General features: G+C 40.2%; 1 protein-coding gene across 1 annotated transcript in view; it reads right to left on the bottom strand.

Annotated features, from left to right (window-relative positions):
• The window catches only part of prkd1 (protein kinase D1), a gene marked incomplete at its 5' end in the record, with an annotated part of 142,793 nt that extends 136,188 nt beyond the window's left edge, over positions 1-6,605 (bottom strand). Inside the window, 1 exon segment of the mRNA XM_072365213.1 lies at positions 6,501-6,605. Within this exon segment, the coding sequence (XP_072221314.1) occupies positions 6,501-6,605 (105 nt within the window).
• Between the last annotated feature and the right edge of the window lie 18,998 nt (positions 6,606-25,603).

The raw sequence follows: 25,603 nt of genomic DNA, 5'->3' as shown, positions 1-25,603 counted from the left end.
ACACGCCTCTGCAACATCGCGTGGACATCGGGGAGAGTGCCTCTGGACTGGCAGATCGGTGTGGTGGTCCCCCTCTTTAAAAAGGGGGACTGGAGGGTGTGTTCGAACTACAGGGGGATCACACTCCTCAGCCTCCCTGGTGAAGTCTAATCAGGGGTACTGGAGAGGAGTATCCATCGGATAGTCGAATCTCGGATTCAGGAGGTGCAGTGTGGTTTTCGTCCTGGCCGTGGACCAGCTCTATACCCTTGGCAGCATCCTGGAGAGTGCATGGGAGAACGCCCAACCAGTCTACATGTGTTTTGTGGACTTGGAGAAAGTGTTCGTGCAATTTTCTCATCAAAATAAATTTATTATTGACGTGGACATGATTATTTACATGATTTATTTACATGGTACCCTACAAACCTTGTTATTTTTTCACATCTTTTTTACCATACACATCAGACCAACTCTCACAAGTTTACTGCTGCCTTGCTAAAAGCCAGTAATCTGGCCCACACCAAAGAAATACCAGATACAATACCTTACTTAAAAGTATTTCCTGGCCTGTATGATCTTTCATTTTCATATTTTCCTCATGCCACCTGAAGGAAGCTTATTACCTTTAAAACTGTATTCTCGTCTATCATTCTTCTGCCAGACTGTGTTTTTCGTGCATCCTGCCTCCACCCTATCACTATTTCTTCCTCATAGCAGAGGAGCCTCATTAGTCTCTGCCACCTCCTAAGTCTTTGACTGCCAGCATATACTCTGGAGCTGGGGGATCTATTCCTTTTCCCATTTCTTTGTTCATGCCACCACTACTGAGATTCTAATCACAAAATAAAATAGTTTTAGACTCATCACTTGTAGATCAATAATAATCTTAATAATGTTCTAGAAAGTTTAATGCGCCACACCATAATGGCAGCAATTCCAATTATATTTGTTGTTATTTTTATAACTGTCATCTTTGAAGAGTAGCAAACATATCTAAATCTTTTCCTGACTGTGTTCTGAGCCAGGAAAAACAAATCACATCCACTGATCCAAGATTGCTGAGTCTTTGGGGAAGCTGAAAAGTTTCAACTTGCTATCACAACAAAGACAAAAAATGTCTTTGAGACATCTGTAAGGCTAAAGCAAAGTATCATCTCTGAAAATTACAAGCAGATCACTCATTCTTGGCCCTTAAATGCCTCATCAGTCAGCAATAAAGATGTAGACGCAGCCAGCGAAGGGATGCAAGTACTAAAGATGTGCATAGGCTTACATGTTTGTAGCTTGCTCAGCTAGTCGTCCTTGTTTTTTTATATATAAATTTGTAAACATATGTGTATGTATGTATATATACATATACATACATATATATACAGTGGTTAAAGTGGCTTTTGTACGGAGGAGGAGCCCTCGGGTCCCCCCGGAAGAGCTGGAGGAAGTGGCCGGGGACAGAGACGTCTGGGTTTCTCTGCTCAAGCTGCTGCCCCCGCGACCCAACCCCCAAGCGACAGATGATGGATGGATGGATGGATGGATGGATGGATGGATGGATGGATGGATGGATGGATGGATGGATGGATGGATGGATGAATGGATGGATGGATGGATGAATGGATGGATGGATGGATGGATGGATGAATGGATGGATGGATGGATGAATGGATGAATGGATGAATGGATGAATGGATGAATGGATGGATGGATGGAGTTCATCACCCCTCCGAGGCCACAAAAAAAAATATATGGATATACCAATATATCGATATCGGCAGCTTTTGCAAAATCAACCAAATGCAAGCAGGGACAGATAGGCCCAGTGTACAACAGCTGTTGCAAGATATCTGACGAAGGAGAAGTCCCATTTCAGATAGTTGGGAGAGAAAGTTTAAAAAAAATGCTGGCTACACTGGATGCGCAATATGAGCCGCCTGGCAGAAAATATTTCTCAAAGGACTATGTATCTAGACATGTTGTTCCATGAGAAACATTTTTAAGTACACAATAAAGCGCAGGTTCAAGAGCTTTTTTTTTCAAGATTTGTGAACCTGACAGGCACAGACAGTTGATTGGCTTTCAAATACTTTCATTATGAATGATTATGATATGTGTTTATTAGTTTGAGTCATTAATCTCTGCAAGTGATCTGCTGAGTCCAGTTAACTAACAATCTCCTGGAGGAATGCTGTAAGATCAAACAAATGCAGCCAAAGGAAGCTGAGATCAATGTCATATCTGGCAGTCTTTTGGCTAAGATTTTTATAGGGTTGTGTCATAGGAATTTTTAGAATTGATGGAGAAAATCCAGAGAAGAAATAAAATTTGTGAGAGTATAAAAGAGTCGGAGAGCAAGACGAAGGAGTCAAACTGGAGACAAGAAACTTTGCATGCACATTGTTTTTCAGAGCAAACACACAGGTTTGAGGTGAAACAGAACATATTTGCACAGAAGTCGGGACTTGTGTGACAACAGAATCTGAGGAAGAGAAATACGATATTTGAGCATGAAACCACAGAAGCCTGCTCTCAAACTGAAAAAAAATCAACTCTTGATTAAAGATAGTAAAATACTTCAATAAACTGCAGCCATGGCTCCAAATATCATTAGTTTAGTTTTTACATATAATTAAAAAATGTCTAGCTCTTTAAAACCCTCCAAGGTCTTTATTTGTGATACACTCTAACAATAGTTATAGCCACATTTCAAAGATAGGTAAATCAGCATAACTATGGGATGAGATACTATATTTCCTGACAATGGAGCTTTGGAGGAGCATGTAGAGGGAAAGCTACTTAAGAAACCTGGGGGACTCTGCAAAGAAGAGCAGGTGAAGAAGAGGCCGAGTCACACAGGTTTGCTGCAAAGCTTCTGTCAGACTAATAAGATCTATGACATTTTTAGAGCCTTTTATACCTATACTGTGGTCAACGGTGTCAAATGCTGCTGTGTAGTACTAAGAGCATAAGAATGGTAAAGTCACGTAGATCTATTTCTAAAATTAGATCATTAAAAACTTTAATGTATGGCTTTAGTACGATGAAAGACTTTAAAAGAAGTCTGGGACGCTTCAGAAAAATTGTGTAAATCATCAAGAAAGGATTGTGCTTGCTCAAATACCACCATCTCCAGTATTTTTGAGAGAGAAGTTAGTTTAGAGATAGGTCTCAATTTTGAGAGGGTTTAAAGGGAAAGTTCAGCTCAGTTCCTCTTTTTGCTTCTGCATCCTCCTTTCCAGGAGCTCCTCATCCGTATACTCTGGCTCAAAACGGTAAGGACATCCATCGTACTCAAAGTCGTCGTCCATGTCGTCAAAATCTGATAGATACTCTGCCATATTGCACAAAACTAGCAGTAGAAAATTCCCTGTGAAGATAGCCAACCATCACAGAGCACAGAGTAAATAAGCTGTGCTGCAGCAGCGCGCATGACGTCATGCCACTAGACGTAGAAAGCCCCAGATAGCCCCCAATAACAACTCAAATCAACTGTACTTTATTTATAAAGCCCTTTAAAAACAGCCGTGGCTGAAACAAAGTGCTGTACATGAATAACAAAATGAAGTATAAGACATAAACATAAGAACAATATAAACGATAACAATATTAAAACAATAAAGCAAAAACAGAAACGGAGTCTCATGCTGGGTTAAAAGCCAAGGAATAAAAATGAGTTTCAAGACGAGTTTTAAAAATGGACAGTGAAGGGGTTTGTCTAATGTGCAATGGGAGCTCATTCCATAATTTAGGACCGGCAGCAGAAAAGGCTCTATCTCCTCTGAGCTTCCGTTGAGCCCTCGGTACCTCCAGGAGCAGCTGATCAGCTGACCTGAGGCACTGGGCAGGAGTGTAAGGATGAAGCAGCTCAGAGGTGAAAGGCGGAGCGAGCCTTGAGGCAACATGGCAGCTCAGTGCAATAGTACGCCTTCATTCATTCATTCTTCTTAAAGTATTGGTGAAATAAAGACATATAATGCCTTATTTAGAGGCTGTATTGTCTATGCCCCATTCACTACCATTATATGGATGTGTGCAAATTTCGAGTGATTTAAATAGTGCCCGAAGGACGCCGACTTTAACCAAACTGTTATCGGTGAGTAGATGAATGTATTTTATGTCAGAAATAAGGTCCAGGTTTAAAAAAGACAAGCTTCTCCTTTAAGTGTCCATGTTAGGCTGTTTCAGCTCTTTCATTACTGCATTTTTAAGATTAGTTGATACAACACCTGAGGCAAGACTGCTGTCAATAATTAACTCAATATGAATTCAGTCAACATCAAAAGTGTCTTTCAGAAAGTAGGATGGGACAATGTCTGTAGAGCATGATGTGTGGCTGTAGTGTGTTGAATGCAGAGGAGAGATCTGCAAACATTAGCCTGCAAACTGGAGAATGTCCATCACTTGGTCCGTTGTTGTGATGATGTGGTTTTTTTATGAGCCTCTCCAAAGCCTTCATCACAAGGAAGGTGAGAGCCACCTTGGTCTGAGGTCAATTCGGGGCCTTAAAGAAGAACTTGCTCACTCATGTTGCTGGAGGGAGCAAGAAGGTTATCCCAGTCTGTGGATTTGAAGCATCCCTGCAGAGCTCTAATGCTGTCAGTAGTCCACTGCTTGGTGTTTTTTTATAACATTTATCCAGAGTTTTCCCCATGCAGGTGGTGCAGGTGCCATATTGTTGAAATCCTTTTCGTGACTTTTCAGGTGAGCAGTGATTGAAGTCACCCAGGATGAATTTGGGAGCATCAGGGGAAATGAGTTTGAGTTTGTTAAGTGTTCTACAGCGCTATGTTTGTAGGGGCATTTGCTCTTAGGTGAATATAAACCAGGATGAAAAGAACTGAGGGAATACTCCGGGTAGCTATAAAAAATTTGTTTCTGGATACAGCACTAGCAGGAACTTGATGTACACTAAAACGTCACTACGTTTGCCCCTGTGTGTAGTTGGCGTGAGCCGAAATGATGCCAAACAGTGAAAATTAGTGATATTGGGTCGATTTTAATTTGGCAGAAATTGTGCACAATGATGCAAATTAACTAAAGAGTTTGAAGAGTTGTCATTTTACACACTTCAGTGGGTGCCCTCTGTCAATGAATTTGAAAATTCATGGCCTACATTAGTATTACTGTTATCTATCACCTGAATGCTTTGTGATGTGTTTGTCGACATGTTTTAAAAATGTCATAGCCTTGCATTTTAACTCAGTACCTATTGTCTTCATATATGGTTGATCTAGTAACTTTCATTTTACCACTTTTTATTTAATCAATAATTACATGGTTACATCACCATTACATGTTTGTAGTGTCGGCTGTACCTCAGGAAGAAGAGTAGGTGTCTGCCAAAGGGAAGGTTGGAAGGTTTGATTCCCAATTTTCCCAGACCACATGTCAAAGGTCAGACACTGAACCCAACATTGCCTCAAATGCATCCATCAGTTTGTGAAGTTGGTGATAAAGAAAAAAAGAACTGTGTATCCTGTACCAGTGTATAGACTTAGTCCTCTATTTTTTCCCAATACCTTTTTAACAATTGTCATTTTTGCATGTACATAGACAGACACACACAAATGCACACTAACATATGTACATGCACAACTATAGACATCAAAGTGATACAATCAAGCTAGAAAATTTTCTCCCAAATCTATAAAAATAATTTCATGATTTCCTTGGAAACGTTCTTTTTGCCTTCCATTCTTAAGCTAGTCTTAAGCTACTTTTTAAAGGTGTTCAGTGTTCACAGATCTCAAGTCCAAAGGGAGAGAGTTCCAAAGTTTAGGGGCAACAATCTCAAAAGTACAGTCTCTTTCTGTTGTGTTAAGATTGAGGGACAACCAACACGAGTGGTTAAAATGTCCAGAAGGTTAAAATATCCACTCATTCATTCTGATCTCCTCCCACACCAACTTTATGCTTAAAGCTAGGGTTAATATCACCTGATTTTCTCTTTTGATGCCATCCTAATTACAGTGATTTATAGATGACCATCACTTCAATTAAATAAATATATAATTTGAGGGCCTTGCAAATGCTTCCTCGACAGTTTGTTCATACATATAATGTATTAATGGTTTATTATAAACTGTTGCAGTGTTTGATAGGTCTAATTTTACTTTCAATAAATTACGATGAATTACGAACTCAAAAGCTTTGGGGCAATTGGCATGCACACCTGTATCCTGGTTAGAAATTATTTTACCTTGCAACTGAAAATATTATTTCAATGTCTTTAAGCAACCTGGATAAGGTTGAATACAACTCAGGAAAAAATTGTGTATGCTCCATTTCCCACATATCTTAACATTCCCCCCTGGTAAAAAGGCAAATAAGCTAAATTGGTGAATTAGTTAAGTGTTAAGTTAAGTGTACACAAGAGAAAAGTAAATACAACAGGTATAATTACCATGCATATGAGTTTAAGATTGACTGGCTTTTTCATAACACCGTGTCAGAAATATGATCAAAACTTAGGTAATACTCTGAGCCTAAATTTCTGAAGTGCATTCGATTTACTTCTTAGTTACCTTCTGGTCGACGATGGAGCACGCCACCTCCCGGACCTGACTGAGACTGAGCTCCGCGGTGTCCAGCAAAACTGGCTCCCGGCTCATACCGATCTGGATGTGGAAAGAGATCACGCCACCACCTGCTCCTCCACTCCCCCTGTTGGAGCTGTTTGAGCCCCCCAAGAACGAGAGCGGGCTGGGCGCCCGGATCAGCGGAGGAGCACTCATATAAGCGTTTTCCCTGGTGGTCTCCAACTTTGCCGAGAAATAATAAGGAGTCACGACAGTGACAGATTCAGTAGGGAAATTAGCGACTGATCCCGATGGAGTGGAGAGAAGGATTTAAACCGTGCAGCGGTTGGGGATGATCTGATACACGGAACTCTCCAAAGCGTCAGAACAGCGAGTTTCCAACACCAACGTCGATTGATGAACTACTAGAAAACTATTTAAATAGGCACAAAAAAGCCACGACGAGATAGAGCACCGATGTAAACACAGTGGTAGTGTAAAGAGCCTTCATGGCTGAATGACTGGACCTGAGAGGAGCCTGGAGAGCGGCGATGCCGGTGACAGAGTCATGGACGTCAACAGCGGCTGGAAGAGAAGAGGAGGAGGGAAGACAGTAGAGGAGGTAGGAAAATCTCCTCAACTGACTGATGGCAGATGATTGAGAAATTTTGACCTCAGTAGTTGAGGCAGCTTAAGAGCATTTTTTATTGTTTTAAGACAATAGAGAGTTGAAGAAAAATATTATTATAATTAAATTGAAAATGTAATGTCCCGAACATTACATTTTCAATTTTAAGTTAAGAGTTTAAACAAAGTAAAAACTTAAGAAAATAAATAATAATAATGATAATACAAAATAAAACAAAGAGATCTCCCACACACAAATTAGGGTGAAAAGGGTTGTTATTAAGTTTAAAATGTAAACCAGATTTCATGTTGTGTTTATTATGTAAATAAGTAGTGAATCAATGGTGTCATATGATCAGATTGATAAATGAAATTCAAGCTTTAGTCAACACTGCCTCATATGCTGTGCACAGATAGTTACATAAACTGGAATATATTAATACAACTGACATTTTAACATATATAAATGTTAAAAATGTAAATAGAAGAATATTTTATATTTCCAATCACTTCCATTTCCTCACTGCCAAATATTCCCCAGTCAACTGTTAGTGGTATTATAACAAAGTGGAAGCGGTTGGATACAACAGCAACTCAGCCACGAAGTGCGCAGAGGTCGCCAACTTTCTGCAGAGTCAATCGCTACAGACCTCCAAACTTCATGTGGCCTTCAGATCAGCTCAAGAACAGTGCGTAGAGAGCTTCATGGAATGGGTTTCTATGGTAACTGCATCCAAGCCATACATCACCAAGTGCAATGCAAAGCGTCTGATGCAAACAGTTTGGGGATGGCCCCTTCCTGTTCCAACATGACTGTGCACTAGTGCACAAATAAGGTTCATAAAAACATGAATGTGTTTGGTGTGGAAGAACTTGGCTGGCCTGCACAGAGTCCTGACCTCAACCCGATAGAACACCTTTGGGATGAGCCAGGCCTTCTGTCCAACATCAGTGTCTGACCTCACAAATGCGCTTCTTGAAGAATGGTCAAAAATTCCCATAAACACACTCCTAAACCTTGTGGAAAGCTTGCTCAGAAGAGTTGAAGCTGTTATAGCTGCAAAGGGTGGGCCGACATCATATTAAACCCTATGGATTAAGAATGGGATGTTACTTAAGTTCATCTGTGTGTAAAGCCAGAATACTTTTGGCAATGTAGTGTATGTAAATATGAGACATTGATACATTTCTAATTTCTCAGAAAATGTAAGGTCTGTGAACTATCGCATTCCACTATTCCTTAGTCCTTATAAACATTTCATCTACTCCAAGATGTGGAAAATGGATGTCATGATGTAGGAAGATATTGGATGCCTACGTGCTGATTCATTGAAACTGAAGCTGCATTTTCGAATAAAACAAAGTAATAGATTGCAATTTTTAAACCTTTATAGTGAAACTACATAGTTTTGTGTTGTGGACAAATGCAGGTGTTTAACGTTCACATATGATATTGGGTTGCATATGCAGTACATAACATTTGAGCTCACCAAGTCTTGCAAAGGAGTTTCTTCATTTTTACTGTTACCTTAATAGCTGAGCATCACTCCAGGGCCTCTGTCCACATTGTCATGTCGAAACCTGGGCTGACCCATATATTGGACTGAAGAGCTGATGCAGACTCAGAGAGATTTGAGTAAAGGCAAGGTTTATTGAAAGGTAGGTGCAGTGATGAGTCAATCCAGGAGAACAGGTTATTCTGAGAGGAGAGGGAGATTTATCCAAGAGATGATGAGTTTTTCCTTTCTGAATCCAAGAGGGTTTGCAAAGAGGAGGGGGGGGTGGGGTGCTGGCTGTGGTGAAGAAGGCACTGAGTCAACAGTGGGGCTAGCAGGCAGGTGGTGAGCAGGCAGGTGTTTCAGAACTACATTCTTTAGCTTGGAAATCCAGAGTGCAACAGACACTCTGCAACAGCAGTGAGAATAATCTGGCGAAGGCTGGTTGCTCCTGCAGATCCTTATGAAGGCGTCTTGACGAGCGTAGATGGAAAACAGGCGCGAGTGCAGGAGCTGAACCAGACTCCACCACAGGCTTCCTAGAAAACCTGCTCAACTTCGCCTGAGACCCAGAAAGCAAACAAACACCCCAGCCAAGCATGATCATGACACATAGAGCTTTTTTCTATGCACCAGGACGTTTTTTTTTCAATAATTCCCTGGAAGGAGAACATATGCAGCCACCTTGAGAAAAGTTCTGTACCTAGCATCTTTTCTCAGAGTCCTCTGCTGTCTTTTATGCAGTGATTTAAAGTTTAAAGTTGAGTAGACCAACACCTACTTTTACATCTACATCTACATAAAGACAGAGGACAGTTTCCTGTCGAGGCTTATATATTTATATATACTTATGTACAAATATATATTTGTATATCATATATTTGTCAAACTTTATCTTTGCATTTTGGTTGCAGCTGAGAGTGGAATGCCAGTATGGGGCCTGAAGATTGCTGTGAGGAGGCGATGGTCAGTTGGGAGAATAAACTTCCTACCAAAAAAGTATTGGTGGAAGTTCCGCACTCCAAACACAAAGCTCAACTCGTCTTGTGCAATATGGGCATATTTGCTCTCTGCTTTACTGAGTGTGTGTGAAGCAAAGGTGATTGGTAACTCCTCCCCACTGGGAATGATGTGAGACAGAACTGCCCCAGGTTATGGATATTATTAGGTTTCAGTTTCAATTCACAGTTTTGACCACTTATCAGGAGTCTGGGGAAACGCTCATGGAAACCAGGAGGGAACAACAATATCAATAATTGAATATGAAAAATAATAAAATGCACGCAAAAGAAATTGTGTTCTTTGTGGTGTTCAGTCTTTATTGTCTTTTCTTTCTTTTGTTATGAGCTCAGTTTACTTTTGTATCATTGGGGCCCTTTAATCTTAGTGTGTTTCATTGCCCTACCACGCCGCAGGTTTGAGAGGTAGCTTCAGTTGTCCTTGATTCCTCTGTTCCGGCTCGCCATCTGGTTCTCTGGATCCGTCTCACCAGCGTATGTCTGGAAAGACGCCTGGTGGCTATCCAGTGCTAGTATCCTCTCTCTAGCGTCAACTACTGGTGTCACTGATGTCCTCTCTTTCAACATCAAATCACCAAATCACATCCTCTCAAAAAAACCTGACCACCGAGCGGGTAACATCAACCGGGGACTCTGTAGAGTCGGCTCACAGTGGATTACGACTATTTCACTCGGTTTGAATCACTTTTGGATATTTTTTCAGGCAGAGCGTTCCTCACGCAGCCGGACAGTGCAATGTCTCCTCCCGTTCTATCTCCCAGAGTGCACTGTCTATCCAGTTGTGAAGAAACCCACTATCCCTTAAGACCCCAGAAACTGACAGTATGTAAACTGTCAGCTCATCTGATGAGCTGCTGCATTCAGCTCTGCTATTGTTGCACATTATACTCAGATCAGATGGTGTCTTTCTAAATCAGGGTTTTGTTGGGGGTTTTTTTGTTGCTACATTTTGGGTTTTTATCCAGTCCTTTCCAGCACGTTCAGTACAACCTTTTTGCCTCATTTCTTATAAGTCAGGTCCTTACCCCTCAGTACTTGCTCTGAGATCCCTTTTCTTCTCTGGAAACCTCATGCAATTCTCTATTTATACTGAGCTGGTGGGGCTCCTTGGTGCACTTATGCTGACAGCTTTTTCTAGTGTCAGTGCACTTTCAGTTCTTTGCCCGCACACAAGTCTATCTCTGATGGTGTCATTTAGCACCTTATTAAATTCACAATGTTCAGGCTTAGTGCAGCTACAAACATTGTCACAGTGCTGCTGTTCCTCCTGAGCTACAGCCGCTCCAAATTACAGAGCCTTATATTCTAGATAGCAGAGAACATTCTGAAAGGCTGCAAATATCTAAGATTTTGGTGTGAAATATGCAAACAACAGTTTTTACATAAGAAGAACCTATTCCCATGTTAGTTTGAAAAAGAAATTGAGATGGCTAACTGATGCTTTATCTATGAGACAGAAGTCATAACAATAGAGTTAGAACTTAAGTTTAAATATCTGTTAAGTAACATAGCGTGTAAAAACATGTTCCATTAGTTTTATGGTAGATTTAATCAGGGGTTAGATCTCCTCTGATTTACAGCCAATGCAGAGCAGAGGGAGAGATGATTCTGATCAAACAGCAGCAGATCAAACATAACACAAGAGAGCAAAAATTAGGCTAATTTTGCATCTGTCATTTTGCCTTTTAACATTGAAACAGGAAATACTACTGTTGTCATTTTTGGCTCCAGGCTTTTCTGGTTGAGCAAGGCAACAGAGCTGGTGAAATGTCTTGTGAGGACTGCATTATCATCTCTCCTCTTGTACATCATAGATTACCCTTCTCTGTCTCGGGACATCAGGGAGAATGTATATGAGCATCTGCTCAAGAAGATTAAGATTAAGATGTTAAGATCAGATTTATTGTCATACACACATGTATACACACAAAATTTTTCCTCTGCTTTTAACCCATCCAGATTGGCACCTGTTGACACACACAGGGTCATACGCTCATAGAGACAGATGCCATACACTGGAGCAGTGGGCAGCCATTCACAGCACCCGGGGAACATGGGGTACAGTGCCTTGCTCAAGGGCACCTCAGCCGTGACAAGGAGGTGGACTGACAGCTGTCAGTTTCACCAACCTTTTTGAGTGGCGAGAGTGGGAATTGTACTGCCGACCTTACGGTTATTGCACGACCTACTATCACCATGGCCTCCCTAAACAACGAATTACGTTTTTATTTTGTATATGCACAATCATATGTAGCTTCTTGCTTACGACTGTTTGTGTACTGTTGTGCTAAGCTGTGCTTATCCTGCAGCTTGACAACTGGCATTCCATTGCCAGAAATATCACCAGAATATTGCAATTACAATGATTTGCAAGAGTATTCATCCCCTCTGGCTTTTTTTAAATTTATATTTAGTTGTCTTACATTCTGGAATTAAAATGGATATTTGGAGGATTTATATCATTCAATTTACACAACATACCAACAACCATGATTGTGCAAAAATGTTGTTATTGTGAAGTAAACAAGAAATAAACCAAAAAGACCGGACTTGAGTGTGCGTAACTATTTGCCCCCCGCAAGCAACAGTTTTTTTCTGAACAACTTTAACCCCACTGTGGAGCTTCCAGCTCTTTCGGGGTTATCTTTAGTCTCTGTGATGCGTCTTTGACTGCCCAGTCTCTAAGTTTAGCTGAACGTCACCCTATGGGCAAGTTTGTTGTGGTGCCATTATTTTTTCCAAGAACAAAACATCACTCTGATTCACATCAGTGAGGCTGTCCCTCTCAGTCAAGCCCCTCCAGGTCACTTTGTCATTGCCCATATGAGCATTGAAGTACCCCAGGAGAACAATTAAACACGCAGGCTGCACCACCTAATGGATCCAAGAAGGCCGGTTGATCTAAACTGTAAGCTGTGTGGCGCATACAGAGATACCACAGTCAGAGCCTTCCCTTCTGCAACTGTTGCGCTCACTTGAGAGAACTTCATCACTAAGATGCTCAGCCGGGGGTTTGACACCCTGCTGGGCAACTTCAGAGTATGCGAGGGTCAAGCCCCAGCAGGGGTGGTTCCAGAGCCCACGCTGTGTGTGGAGGTGAACCCAACAATAACTTGTTAATACTGATCCTCACCAACAGCTCAGACCCTTTCCTCCAGCAAGGTGGTATCCCACATCCCCAGAGCAAGTTTACAACGCTGGGAATCAACGCACCTAGGCCTCCACCTTCACCTGCCTACACTCAAACTTGAATTTCCTTCCTGTAGGTGGTTTGCCCCTGTAAAGGTGACATCCTGTGGCTTCTTCAGTCCTAAAAAGCCAAAGCTCAGCCACCAGGCACTAGCTGGCAAGCTGCACTCCAGGCCTGACTTCAGGGATTGTCCCAACATCCTCTTTCTTTTCTTTTTTTACATTTCCCAGAAACCCACCATGTTAACTGTTTCAACCAGTAAGGATGAGAGGAATAATAAAGGAATACTTCTCTGGTTTGTTTGAGGAAGAGCCATTGGTTGGAGAAGGAGGGTAAATCCATCTGGTGTGTGTGTGGTTGAAGCGTTAAATGCTGACTGCTAGAGTGTAATCTGTTTTGAAGAAGCTAATGTGGATTAGTAATTTTGAGACTTTTCCTACATAATCTGGACCTGCCAAAATCAAATGCTGGAAGAGTGATGACTTAACAAGTGGTTTCTCTATCCTAAGACTGTGTGGAGACACAACAGGGAGGCAATCATAGTTAATGATAGCTCTTTGATGTATAGAGTTGAAACTTTGTTATTGTAACTTTCACTGAAATGACAATTGTACTAGAAGTTGTGTATGCGCCTGATAAAAAGTTGATTTTCACTGGAAACTGATAACTAGCAAGCTTTTGATATTACTGGTTAGTTAGTGGTTGATGGATGAGCCAAGACAACCATACTTATAGGTGGATTCAAACGCAGGAAATCAACAGTATGCAAAGTTGAATGGAGGTAGGCCAACTTTATTAATATACTTTTCTGACAAGCTATAACCAAACATTGTGTTTATATGAATTTGCAAAATTGTGTTATTGATGGAAAATTATTCACAGTTATGGGAAATATTCCAACTGAAAAGAGGTAATAAAATGTATTGAAGTAGAGGGCTGAATTTGCAGTTTTGTTGGGTGATTAGACTTAGATGTAAAGCGGTGACATTCACAAAGGATGGGGACAGTTACTGGTCTAGATGCAGATGGTGGATGAGTAGAGATGGGAGGTGGCAGAAATTTTCTTTTCTCTTCGGGGGACAGGGAAAAAGGAAGAGAAAAGTAGAAGAAACTGAACAAAAATAGAAAGAAAAACCAGACAACCAGCTTCTACACCTGTAAAAACAAAACAGACGACAATTCATGGGCTCTGAGGGGAATCCAGCCTTAGTGCCACCAGGAGCACCTGAAAGCAGACAAGCAGAGAAAAAACAAACACAAGTAAAGGCAATCGCATACAACACAACTGTGGATATAGATGACCTCAAACCACAGGATAACACATCAACTGCTTAGCGAGCATGCTACTGGGCTAATGAATATGTGTGTGTGTGTTTGTGTGTGTGTGCATGAACATGCAATACACAAGGGGCGGCTGTAGCTCAGGAGGAAGAGCAGTCGCCCATCAATCGGAAGGTCGGTGGTTTGACTCCTGCTTCCCTGGACTGCATGTTGAAGCGTCCTGGGCAAGACACTGAATGAGGGGCCGTCAGGATGTATTTATACACATACACACATGTATTCATACACATACATACATACAGGATGTATGCATTCATGATGTACAGGATACAGGATGTATCCCGTGTTAGAAAGCACGTAGTTATGGACTTAAGACGTGCAGTATGAGTGTGTGTGAAGTGTGAAGTGTGTGTAGAAGTGCTTTTAGTGGTCAGTTAGACTAGAAAAGTACAGTTAATTTACCATTTACATGGCATAGGTTCTACATGATAACCGTGCTTAGTTATGAGTGTATAACTGTACAGAGTGTAATCAGAGTGTAATCAGAAGCAGGCAGAGATTTAGGCCACCAGCAGCCCCAACGAAGCACAGAACCCGGGAAGCCCGCAGGGACAACCACGCAGAAGACTGCAGAGAAAGCCCCCGGACAGAGGCCCGATAAGCATAGGACAGAGGCCCCCTGCCAGGCCGTGCCCCAGGAACCCAAGTGCCCCCAAACCCCCCGGCAGAGGCCCCACCCAATACCCATCAGGAACAGCTCAAGTAGATAAAATTGAGTAGATAAAATTGAGGGCCAGCCAACCTTGTAGAACAGGGAGCGCGGCCCTCTGGGCTGCCTACATACCTAAAGAGCCCCGTGGTGGCAGAAATATTCAATTGAGCAGCTATGGAATCAGAGAGAGGTGGAGATGGAGAGGTTTTGAAAAAGTCAGCCTAACAGAACAGAAGAGTTTTAAAGACTGGAGACTTACTGGCTCAAAATGTGCAGGCAAGAAGATAATTGGAGCATAATGATGACAGATGAGGAATGAGTTTGAAAGCTTGGGAAAATGGAAGTGATAATGTGTGGTACAATGAAAGGCTCAGACAACAGAAAATTATGGCGGATGAGAAGAACAGATCTCTCTAACTGAACTGACACTAAGCTTCACTTCAACAGGTAGATCAACTGAAAAAATATAAGAAAATGTATTGATGTACATGAGTTGAGTTTGTAACATGTTAGTTTATGTTGTGAATCTAACATGGATAAATGAAGAGCTGCATAAGAGGCCTTTTCTCTGTTATCCTTAGGACATTACAGAAGAATATATATGGAATATAAAAAGACTGTTCCATGTGCAATTAACTTTTGACAAACACCTGGTCTGATCAATGGAAAGACTGTTTTCTGTGTATTTATTTGGAGCAATTTAATTTAATTCATTCATGTTACTGTCATACATGTACATTTTCAAGCATGCAGGATTTCCAATTGGTTATTAATCTTTTATTAGATATTCATATTATACACATGCACAAGCAAACATCCATCTTTAATGTTTGTTTTCTTGAAATGTCTTATTCAGTATAATGTTGTTTGAATTATTTTTTCTATGATACATACATAAAAATTTCTTCAACAATAATTACTTAAATCAGAACTTAAAGTTTTCTCTCAACTTCTCTATCAGAGGAGAACCTATTATCTGAGAATACCCAGACATGGCATCCGACAAAGCATCTCAGCCTTCATACAAATAAAAACAGTTAGTGTGTGATTCATTTCTACTCTTGTCTTTGAGTCTCATTAAGTCTTTTTCTCTCATATTGCATCCTGAAGGTCCATGGACCTGATGTCTGGACCTATGCACCATTTTTAGTCTGGACTCACCTTCTGCTGACTTGGACCATTCAACTTTGTTTTAAGATTTTTCCCGACCCGTCATCAAACTCTACAGCATTAATAAACACTGCATATTTTTCGTTTTTCAGGCTTTTCAGTGAGTTTCCTGTGTTTGATATGCTCTACTTCATGAAAGAAAGTCAGTTCACTTTTGTGTCAGGTTGCCAGGGCCCAAGATTGATTAACTATCCTGGGAAGAACCATGCCATGTCAGAGCTCATCATCAATCTGGAATGTAAAGAAGGAGCAAAGATATAATGGGCCGTCAGGGACATTATTCAGAATTATCTCACACACACGTGAAATGCTCTTACATACACTACTAAAACACTCTCACATAAACAACTGAAATTAAAAAATTATTTGCTCTCACGCACACTACTGAAATGCTCTCACACACACTACTGAAATGCTCTCACACACACTACTGAAATGCTCTCACACACACTACTTAAATGTTCTCATACATACAAGTGAAATGCTCTCATACATACAAGTGAAATGCTCTCATATAATATATAACATATTTCACCATGATGTGTGAGAGGATTTCAGTAAAACCAGAAAATCTTGGGTCAGCGCAATTCACAGCGCGATTCACACATTGATCGTCAGCCACTCTAGTGTCTGTCCAACAGCCTGCAAGTAGCCTTACCGAGGCAGCAGCATTGTTGTGCCAAAAAACGGTTCGTCTGCCAGGGGCAGCACGCACGCACAGTAAACCGACTCTGCATTGTTTTTTATCTGATCTGGGCCCTTCATAAATGGACTTGTACTTGTATAGCGCTTTTCTAGTCTAGCTGACCACTCAAAGCGCTTCAGTACATGCCGCATTCACCCCACTCACACACATTCATACAGAACGTCTTAAGATTCATAACTACTTTTGATGTGTTTTGCAGTTTTCAATCAGTTTTCAGCTGACAAAAACTGATTGAAGGCATAGTATAGTTACTGAGAGGTGATTTCTGCCTAAATATGACTTGATCTCATTCTTAAGCTTCATAATAGAAAAAGCTGAGCTCACAGGACAGCTTGGATTATTTCAAAGGATAATTACAGCACAAAATGGGCATTTTCACCTGCCTTGCACGATATATATATACATACATACATACACACACACATACATCATGCAAGCAACTGCAGCTACTATTGGTATATAAGTTTGGATCCACATATGTATATAGACACATACTTACCACAAACAAATAAATGTGTGTGTGTGTACATTTATATATATATATATATATATATATATATATATATAGAGAGAGAGAGAGAGAGAGAGAGAGAGAGAGAAATAATAAAATTATTTTCTGCCAAAACTTATGAATTTAATTAATTCCTGCATTCTTTCTAATTTGTATTTCAATGGTCACGAGGTAGGAACATTCTTTTAACCAAGACATTCAACAAGGTTGTCTTTTGATAGTGCAGTGATTTAAAGACATTTTGAGGCAGAAAATGTGTTAGGTTACAAAGAAGGAGCTGTGACCACCTTTTGGCAAGTACACTGTAAACCCTGATAAGTTCAGTTAACTCAAAAAAATTGTTGAAACTGATTACATAAATTTTTTTAATCAATGTTAACTAAATATTTTGAGATAAAAAAGCCGTCCTGATTAAGTATGCTTTACTTGTAATCTTAAGTGACACTAACTTACTTTGGTAAGTTTAACAAGACTTATCTAATAAGTATGTTCTACGAGTTATTTTGTTTTCACAATGAAAATAAATACAAGTGTAGATAACTTGAATGTTCTTATTATTGTAAAACTGAGTTTTGACTTATGTTTACTTGAAATAAGCTCTATACTAACTCCAGTACAACTCAACTCAAAATAAGATAAAAATCTCTATGTAGTATACATACAGTCAAAAACACATTAACAAGGTTCGATGCAACTCAGTTTTTATTGAGTAAACATACTACAACAACAAACTGTTTTCTAAAATTCTACACTTCCATATGCTGAATACCTGAAATAGTGAAATCGACAATATCAGGATTTTCACGTAAGGAAATCATTTCCCAGGATTTTTTCAAGAACAGTGCCCTCAGATTTATTTTTTTTAGGTCACTTTAGGAAAGTGGAACAGTAAGACAACTTCTTTTTGCAGGCCTTCCCCTTGGCAGAATTATTTGCAAAACAATTATTTTCTTTAAATTATTATTTTAAGCATAAAGGCACATTAGATATTTCTGTTGCAAAACAAAATCTTTTCATGTGTAAACACTTTTTCCTATCAAAATGAGAGACCTTAGAAATAAAAGACCTTAAGGAAAACAAACAAAAAGGACCTTGTCAATTTTTTTGGGACATTTCTTTTTTAAAAATAAAATCTATTTAAACCATTTTTAAACCATTCAGTAGACCACATGCACCTACAAATGCATGACATTATGTTTTCAATGACCTATCCATGCTGTCCAACTGTCAAACATACAACATGAAGGTGAACAATAACATCAAAACACTGTTTCAATTACCTATACCTATGAATTGTTGTGCATCAACATTGTTTTCATGAGTCAAATTACTCCACTGCCAAAAGGTCATTTTTAAGGCTCAACACTCTGGGCCTCAACTTTCCATCTTCCAGGCCCATCAACACTTTCTGGATAAAGTTGAAAGTTTTGGAAAAGGCTTTTGAGTAATGTAAATGCAGCGCATAAATCAGTCCAAGAAGAATCACATCCACGTCAATCATGAGATTACCCTCAATGAGAACTGCAACTCTGTTTGGGCAGAGGAATGTGTCCAGTTGAACTGGCACAGATCAAAGCAAGGCCAACCCGTACATCATCAATGTCCAATTCAGGGGACTCCACAGGCTGAAGATGAGCGAGAGAGGAGAAACACCTCTTAGCGTACCACAATACAAACTAATTGCACCACAAGCTACAGCATCAAATGACCACAGACAATGCAACATTTCTATAAAATAAAAAAGATTTTTAAGCAGATTTCTTGCCTTAATGTTTTAGTATCAAATTGCCAACTGGATGTAAATTTATATTATCTCCTTTTGCTACACTAAAAAAAAAAAAAAAACATCTTTCCAGTGAATTTCATAACATCAGGGGAGTTCTTTTTTTTAACTATGAACCTGCAGAGCTACCAAAACATGCCTTGATCATGTTCATCAACACTTTATAGTGCTGAGGTGAAGGGAGATCATATTCAATGATATGACGAAGGGCAGCCTGACAAGTAACGTCAAACCATTGGAAAACTGAGTACTTTTAGTAAGCTGGCAATGAATGTCTAAAGCATCTACATACCAGCTGGCAGACATCATGCAACACCCAGCTTCTCCTGCTTCAGGCTAAAAGAGAGAAGATTTACATGAGTTTTACAGACAAACAAATCACTCTACTCTTTAAATACTAAACAAAATGACAAAAACATCATTACTATTTCATTGTTATGCTGTGAAGGGAAGATTACTCGAAAAAGCTGTTGACTGATGGTGTTTCCAGTAAGACCAGCAAGGTCAGCTCAGTTACCATGTGCAGCTCTGCAACCAGACCGAAGATATTCTATTTATTAGTTTCTAAACTGTCTTTGACCAGACTGTGACCCATACTGTTTTGATAAGCCTTGTCCCCTGGCTTATTTTAGTTATCACTTTCACCCCACAATAAACAGACCGTTTTTTTCGTGTTTTTGCTGTCTGAATCAAAAACAAAAAAACGAGAAAAACAAGATTCAAATAACGGTCTGATTTTGGTTTCTGTAAATGTCTCTTTTCATATTTCCTCTCGTAAAGAAGGTGAAGAAAAGTTAAACAGGTGAGCTTTTTTTTACTTTATTATGCTTGATAATAACTTAGCACGCTACTTTTATTTTGAAGTTGTTACAGGTCACTTCTGCTCTGTCCGGTGCAACCAACAGATTGCACCGAAACTTGTCTTCAGTCCAATCTCCCGTCCTGAGCATGCCTGTGGCGACTGTGGAAAGGAAAAGTTCTGAGTCATCCAGGTCTTTATGTCTTTAAGACAGGCTTGTAGTCTGACCAACCTATTGGTTTCATCTGGTTTCATAGATAAGTACAGCTGAGTATCATCAGCATAACAATGGAAATTTATGCCATGCTGTCTAATAACGTTACCTAATGGAAGCATGTATAAAGTAAAAAGAATCGGTCCAAGCAAAGAACCCTGACGAACTCCATGACTTACTCTGGTGTGTGAGGAAGGTTCTTAATTTACAAGAACAAACTAAATATGACTTAAACCAGCCCAATGCAGTTCCTTTAATCCCAATAACATGTTCAAGTCTCTGTAACAGAATGCTGTGATCGATCGTATGAAATGCAGCACTGAGATCCAACAGGACAAGCACAGAAACAAGTCCGCTATCAGAGGCTAACAGGAGATCATTGGTAACTTTCACCAGTGCTGTTTCTGTGCTATGATGCACTCTGAATCCTGACTGAAACTCTTCAAACAGATTATTTCTATGTAAATGATCACAAAGTTGAACTGCAACTATTTTTTCATGAAACTTTAGACAAAAAAGGGAGATTGGATATAGGTTGATAATTAGCCAACACTTCTGAATCAAGAGTAGGTTTTTTAAGTAAAGGTTTAATTACAGCAACCTTAAAAGTCTGAGGTACATATCCTATCAACAAAGACCGATTGATCAAATCCAATATGGAAGTGTCAATTAAGGGGAAAACCTCCTCGAACAGTCTGGTTGGGATTGGGTCTAAAATACAAGTTGATGGTTTAGAAGAGACTATTGCTGTTGTTAACTCAGAGAGATCAACTGGGCAGAAGCCGTCTAAATACAAATCAGGTTCTAAAGATACTTCTAAAGCTGCTCTACTTGATGATACATCAGTGATAATAGAGGGAAGGATTTCATCAATCTTCTCTCTGATAGAAACAATTTTATTGAGTTCGGACTCTTTGTCAGCATGGCTACAGTGCTGAAAAGAAACCTGGGATTATTCTTATTTCCTTCTATCAATGATGAATAATAAGCAGTTCTAGCTTTATGAAGTGCTTTCTTATAAGTTATTAAACTATCTTTCCAGACTAATTGAGACTCTTCTAAATTATAGGAACACCACTGTCTCTCCAGCTTTCTTGCAGTCTACTTTAAAGCAGCTGTGGATTATATCAAGGAGCCAACCTCTTCTGACTGATTACCTTCCTTTTCAGAGGGGCAACATTGTCCAGTGTTGTACGCATTGAAGCTGTAGTGCTGTCAACAAGAGAGTCAAGTTCTACTGGAGTAAAATTTAGGTAGCCGTCCTCTGTCATATCTGCACATGGCAGTGAAGAAAAGGATGATGAAATCAACTCTTTAAATCTGGTTACAGCATTCTCTGATACCTTCTATATGTAAATTTCTTCTCAGAAGCCGTATAGTCAAGTAATGTAAATTCAAAAGTTATCAAAAAATGGTCAGACAAGACAGGGTTATGAGGGAACACTGTTAACTGTTCACTCTCAATGCCATAAGTCAGCACAAGGTCAAGGGTATGATTAAGGCAGTGAGTAGGTCTGTGAACACTTTCAGAAAATCCAGTAGAGTCTAATATAGAATTAAAGTTACTATTTAGGCTGTCATTTTCAACATCTACATGAATATTAAAGTCACCCACTACAATGACTTTATCTGTACTCAGCACTAACTGGGATAAAAACTCTGAGAATTCAGACAGAAACTCAGAATAAGGGCCAGGTGGACGATACACAACAACAAACACAAGAGGTTTTTGTGATTTCCACTTTGGGAAAAACTGAGAATCAGAGACTCAAAAGAGCAAAAACTAATCTTGGGTCTAGGACTGATTAGTAACCCTGATCTGAAGATAGCTGCCACTCCTCCTTCTCTGCCTGTGGTTGGAGGAACGTGAACATTTAAATAGTCAGAGGGAGTTCAGTAGTGTGTATGAGAGAACTTCAGTCGTGTGTGAGAGCATTTCAGTAGTGTGTGTGAGAGCATTTCAGTAGTGTGTGTGAGAGCATTTCAGTAGTGTGTGTGAGAGCATTTCAGTAGTGTGTGTGAGAGCATTTCAGTAGTGTGTGTGAGAGCATTTCAGTAGGGTGTGAGAGAGCATTTCAATAGTGTGTGTGAGAGAGCATTTCAATAGTGTGTATGAGAGAATTTCAGTCGTTTATGAGAATATTTCACTTGTATGCATGAGAGTGTTTCAGTAGTGTGTGTGAGGGCATTTCCGTAGTGTGTGTGAGGGCATTTCCGTAGTGTGTGTGAGTGTGTTTCAGTTGTGTTAATGAGAGCATTTCAGTAGTGTGTATGAGAGAATTTCAGTAGTGTGTATGAGAGAATTTCAGTAGTGTGTGTGTTTCAGTTTGAAACCAGGGCTATGGTCCTGTGACCTTAGGGTAAGGATAAATGGAAGGGGAGGGTATAAAAATGGCGAGAAGGTGGTCCCATTTAGGGCGAAACAGTTCATTTTTGGGGGAAATTTGTTGGAATTATGAAAATTATTTTTACTGTGGTGGAGCAAGGGGGAGGGGACTTAAGGTTAGGGCTATAGCCCTGTGACCTTAGGGTAAGGGTAAATGAAAGGGAAAGGCATACAGATGAGGGGTAGGTGGTTCAATTTGGGGTAAGAAATTATTCATTTGGGAAAAGTTATCAAAATTGAACCAAATTGATTTCTCAAATTTTCACATGGAGGGGGACTTATGGTTGGGGCTATGGTCCTGTGACTTTAAGTGTAGGCACTATGGGAAGTGAAGGATAAGGGAAGAGGGCATGGTGTTCCTGTTTGGGATGAAGTGATGCACTCATAGACACTTTGCAGACATTATTCAGAAATATCATTAATTAATAATTAATTGTGACTTGAAAAAGAAATTATAGAACCCCTCAAAGAAAAATATACTTATTTAATATTTAACCAAGGATTAAAGTTTGAAAACGCGAACACATTAAATTGCATATTATGGGAAATTTGATTGCTAAATGAAAAGAAAATATTGTACAGTATCTGTACTAATCTAAAGATTAGGACAGAAAAAAAGACGTATTCTGATCTTCTCTCCCTTTTCAATGTATATTGTACAATATTTTCTTTTCATTTAGCAATCATATTGCCCATAGTATGCAAGTTCATCTTTAATAGATTAAAGATTAGGACAGAAATCAGGACCTGTGATAAGGCTTGAGGACCATCAAAGGCCAGAAGAAAGGAGGAACTTGAGAAAAGGCTTAAGACCACCACCAGTTATATGCTGACTTACGTCTGTGAGAGCTGTAACGACAGAATTGGGCAGAATGTTGGAGAATAGTGCTCTAGACAACCAGAATCCCAGTTAATGAAGACAAAGAAATACCCTGCATATATTATAACTGGAATCAGCTTCATTAACATGTAAAAGCGCAGACAAAATTGAGTGGCCAGTTCATTACAAGGCCAACACTAGACAGAAAAAGATTTTTAAAATGTTGGCTCACACTTAGACAAAGGTCAATTTAGAACCACCAATGAACCTAACATGTTTTTAGATTGTGGGAGAAAGCTCGAGTAGATGGACAAAATCCATCCAGTTGGTCTGCTGGTTTGGGGTCTGGGGTGGCTCTGTCACTGGGGCACTGCTGGCTCAGGGTGAAGCCACTGCGCAATAACTTGGGGGGGATGTGTTGTGTGTGTGGGTGCACGCCTGGGCATCCCTTGTATGAGTGTCTTTGTGGTGAGGGGGGTTTTGGTGGATTTACTTAGTTGCCTACAGTTAGGGCTAGGTCTGGGGGTTGTTGTTCTCTGGCCTGCTTGGGCTGTTCCTAGCGGGGTGGGACTCTCCGCCCTAGCTCCTCCCGGCTGCTCACTGTTACATCACCTGTTGGTGCATTTTGGTGGGTGCTGGCCTGCTTTGGTTGGTTCTTCGGGGTGGGCCTTTCTTCTCTCGTGTGGACGAGGCCTCTGCCAGGGAATTGGTTGGTTCTCAGACTCACAAAGCCCTGTGTCATGTTTGGGTAGCTGGTGCCTATAGAGGTGGCTATAGGGGACCCATAGGCTGTCGACCCTGGTTCCCTGGGATTTTATTGGATTATGATTGTATTCCAATGAATTGTATTCTAATTGACTTAAAATGTATTGTATCTTTGAAATGCCTTGAGATGACATTTGTTGTTGTTTGGCACTGTATAACTAAAACTGAATTGAATTGGTTGGCAAGGTCTTGCGACCCTCAAGATGCGGTGGCAGCCCTCTACACCCATTATTGGAACACTGTTGATGTAAGACCAATGCCAAATGGTTTTTGCATGCACAGCTCTCTACACCCATTATTTGAACACAGTTTGTGTAAGACCAATGCCAAATAGTTTTTGCAAGCATGCACTCAAATACACTGTTTTTTTCAATTTGTCTTCCTACAGGTGCTCCTGATAGTTCTCCACCTGGTTTTCCAACAGAGGCTGTGGGGTGTTTTCTATCAAGTTTCTACAGATGTAGCAACTGGTTGTTGTCACGATCACCTTTGCTGAGTTTTTGTTGTAGTTTCTGGACCTTTGGTGGGGCTGAGGAGGTTTCCAGAAACACCGGGGCAGAGTCTGGATTGCTCCCGTCTTCACACCTGTTCCTCTTTTGTCGTCATCAAGACTCATTCTTAAGGAGCTGCAGGAGCAAGCAGTCTTGTCACACTTCACTAGTGGTAATTAGGCCAACTTCAATGTTCCATAGAGAGTTATTTTGTAGTACTTACTTTGCCTTCTTGTTTTTCTTCAGTGCCGCTTCTGTCATCTATTCTCCTCACTCTGAATTCTCATGCTAAGGACTTAGCATTCATTGTTGGATTCCTGTTTCCGCTATCTCCCTGCTCACCCTGCTGCCAACTCAGAACCACAGCACCACAGCCAGCATCCTCCCCTTCTATTCTGGATTCCCACCTGGACCTTGTAAGAACTGATCATTACATTTGTTTGGACAAATTACCTGATCAGTTCTTCACTAACCGTCTTCCTGCTCTCTCAGAGTTCCACGTTTACCCGCATCCTCCTTCTGGCTTCCAACACCACGCACCTGTAAATGTACTGTGTCCTCACTCTAATTCTTCCAGTGTTCTGCGTCTGTTTTTGGGTTCTTTTTGTGACTGGCGAGGCACCTAGCCATGACAGCTGTCTGAGTTTGGCTTATTTTTCTTATACATCCATTGTTCTTGTTTGATGTAGGTGACCTGGGTTCAAATCCCCCTCATGAAAGCTACTACCTCCAGTAAGGGTCCTCAGACAAGACCCTCTTGCCCTATAAGCCTCCTAGTGTAAGTTGCTTTGGATAAAAGCATCCGCCAAATGCATGAACGACATTAACATATTTGTCTCTTTTCAGTTGTCTTTTCTTTGTTTCCCCCAGTCAGGTTCGGCATTGATTTGTAATTTCAACAAAAATAAATATTTTGTGCGTAAGCATCTAGAGCAGCTTTATATGTACGTAGCTTCCCTTTGAAAAGCAAACATGCTTGGCACAACATGGCAAAAAGAAAAACAATCCTTACATCTACTAAATGTTGCTTCACATGTAGCCTTAATAGCTATAATTTTACCTTTTAAAATTAAAATTTTATTTGGAGAACAGTTGACATGCACTGGCAGTATCAAGGTTGGATGAGGTACCTGTAATGG

The sequence above is a fragment of the Leuresthes tenuis genome, unplaced genomic scaffold (genome assembly GCF_036924035.1).
Source record: "Leuresthes tenuis unplaced genomic scaffold, fLeuTen1.0.hap1 SCAF_15, whole genome shotgun sequence".
Classification (NCBI taxonomy): domain Eukaryota; kingdom Metazoa; phylum Chordata; class Actinopteri; order Atheriniformes; family Atherinopsidae; genus Leuresthes; species Leuresthes tenuis.
This window is presented reverse-complemented; position numbering and strand designations above follow the sequence as displayed.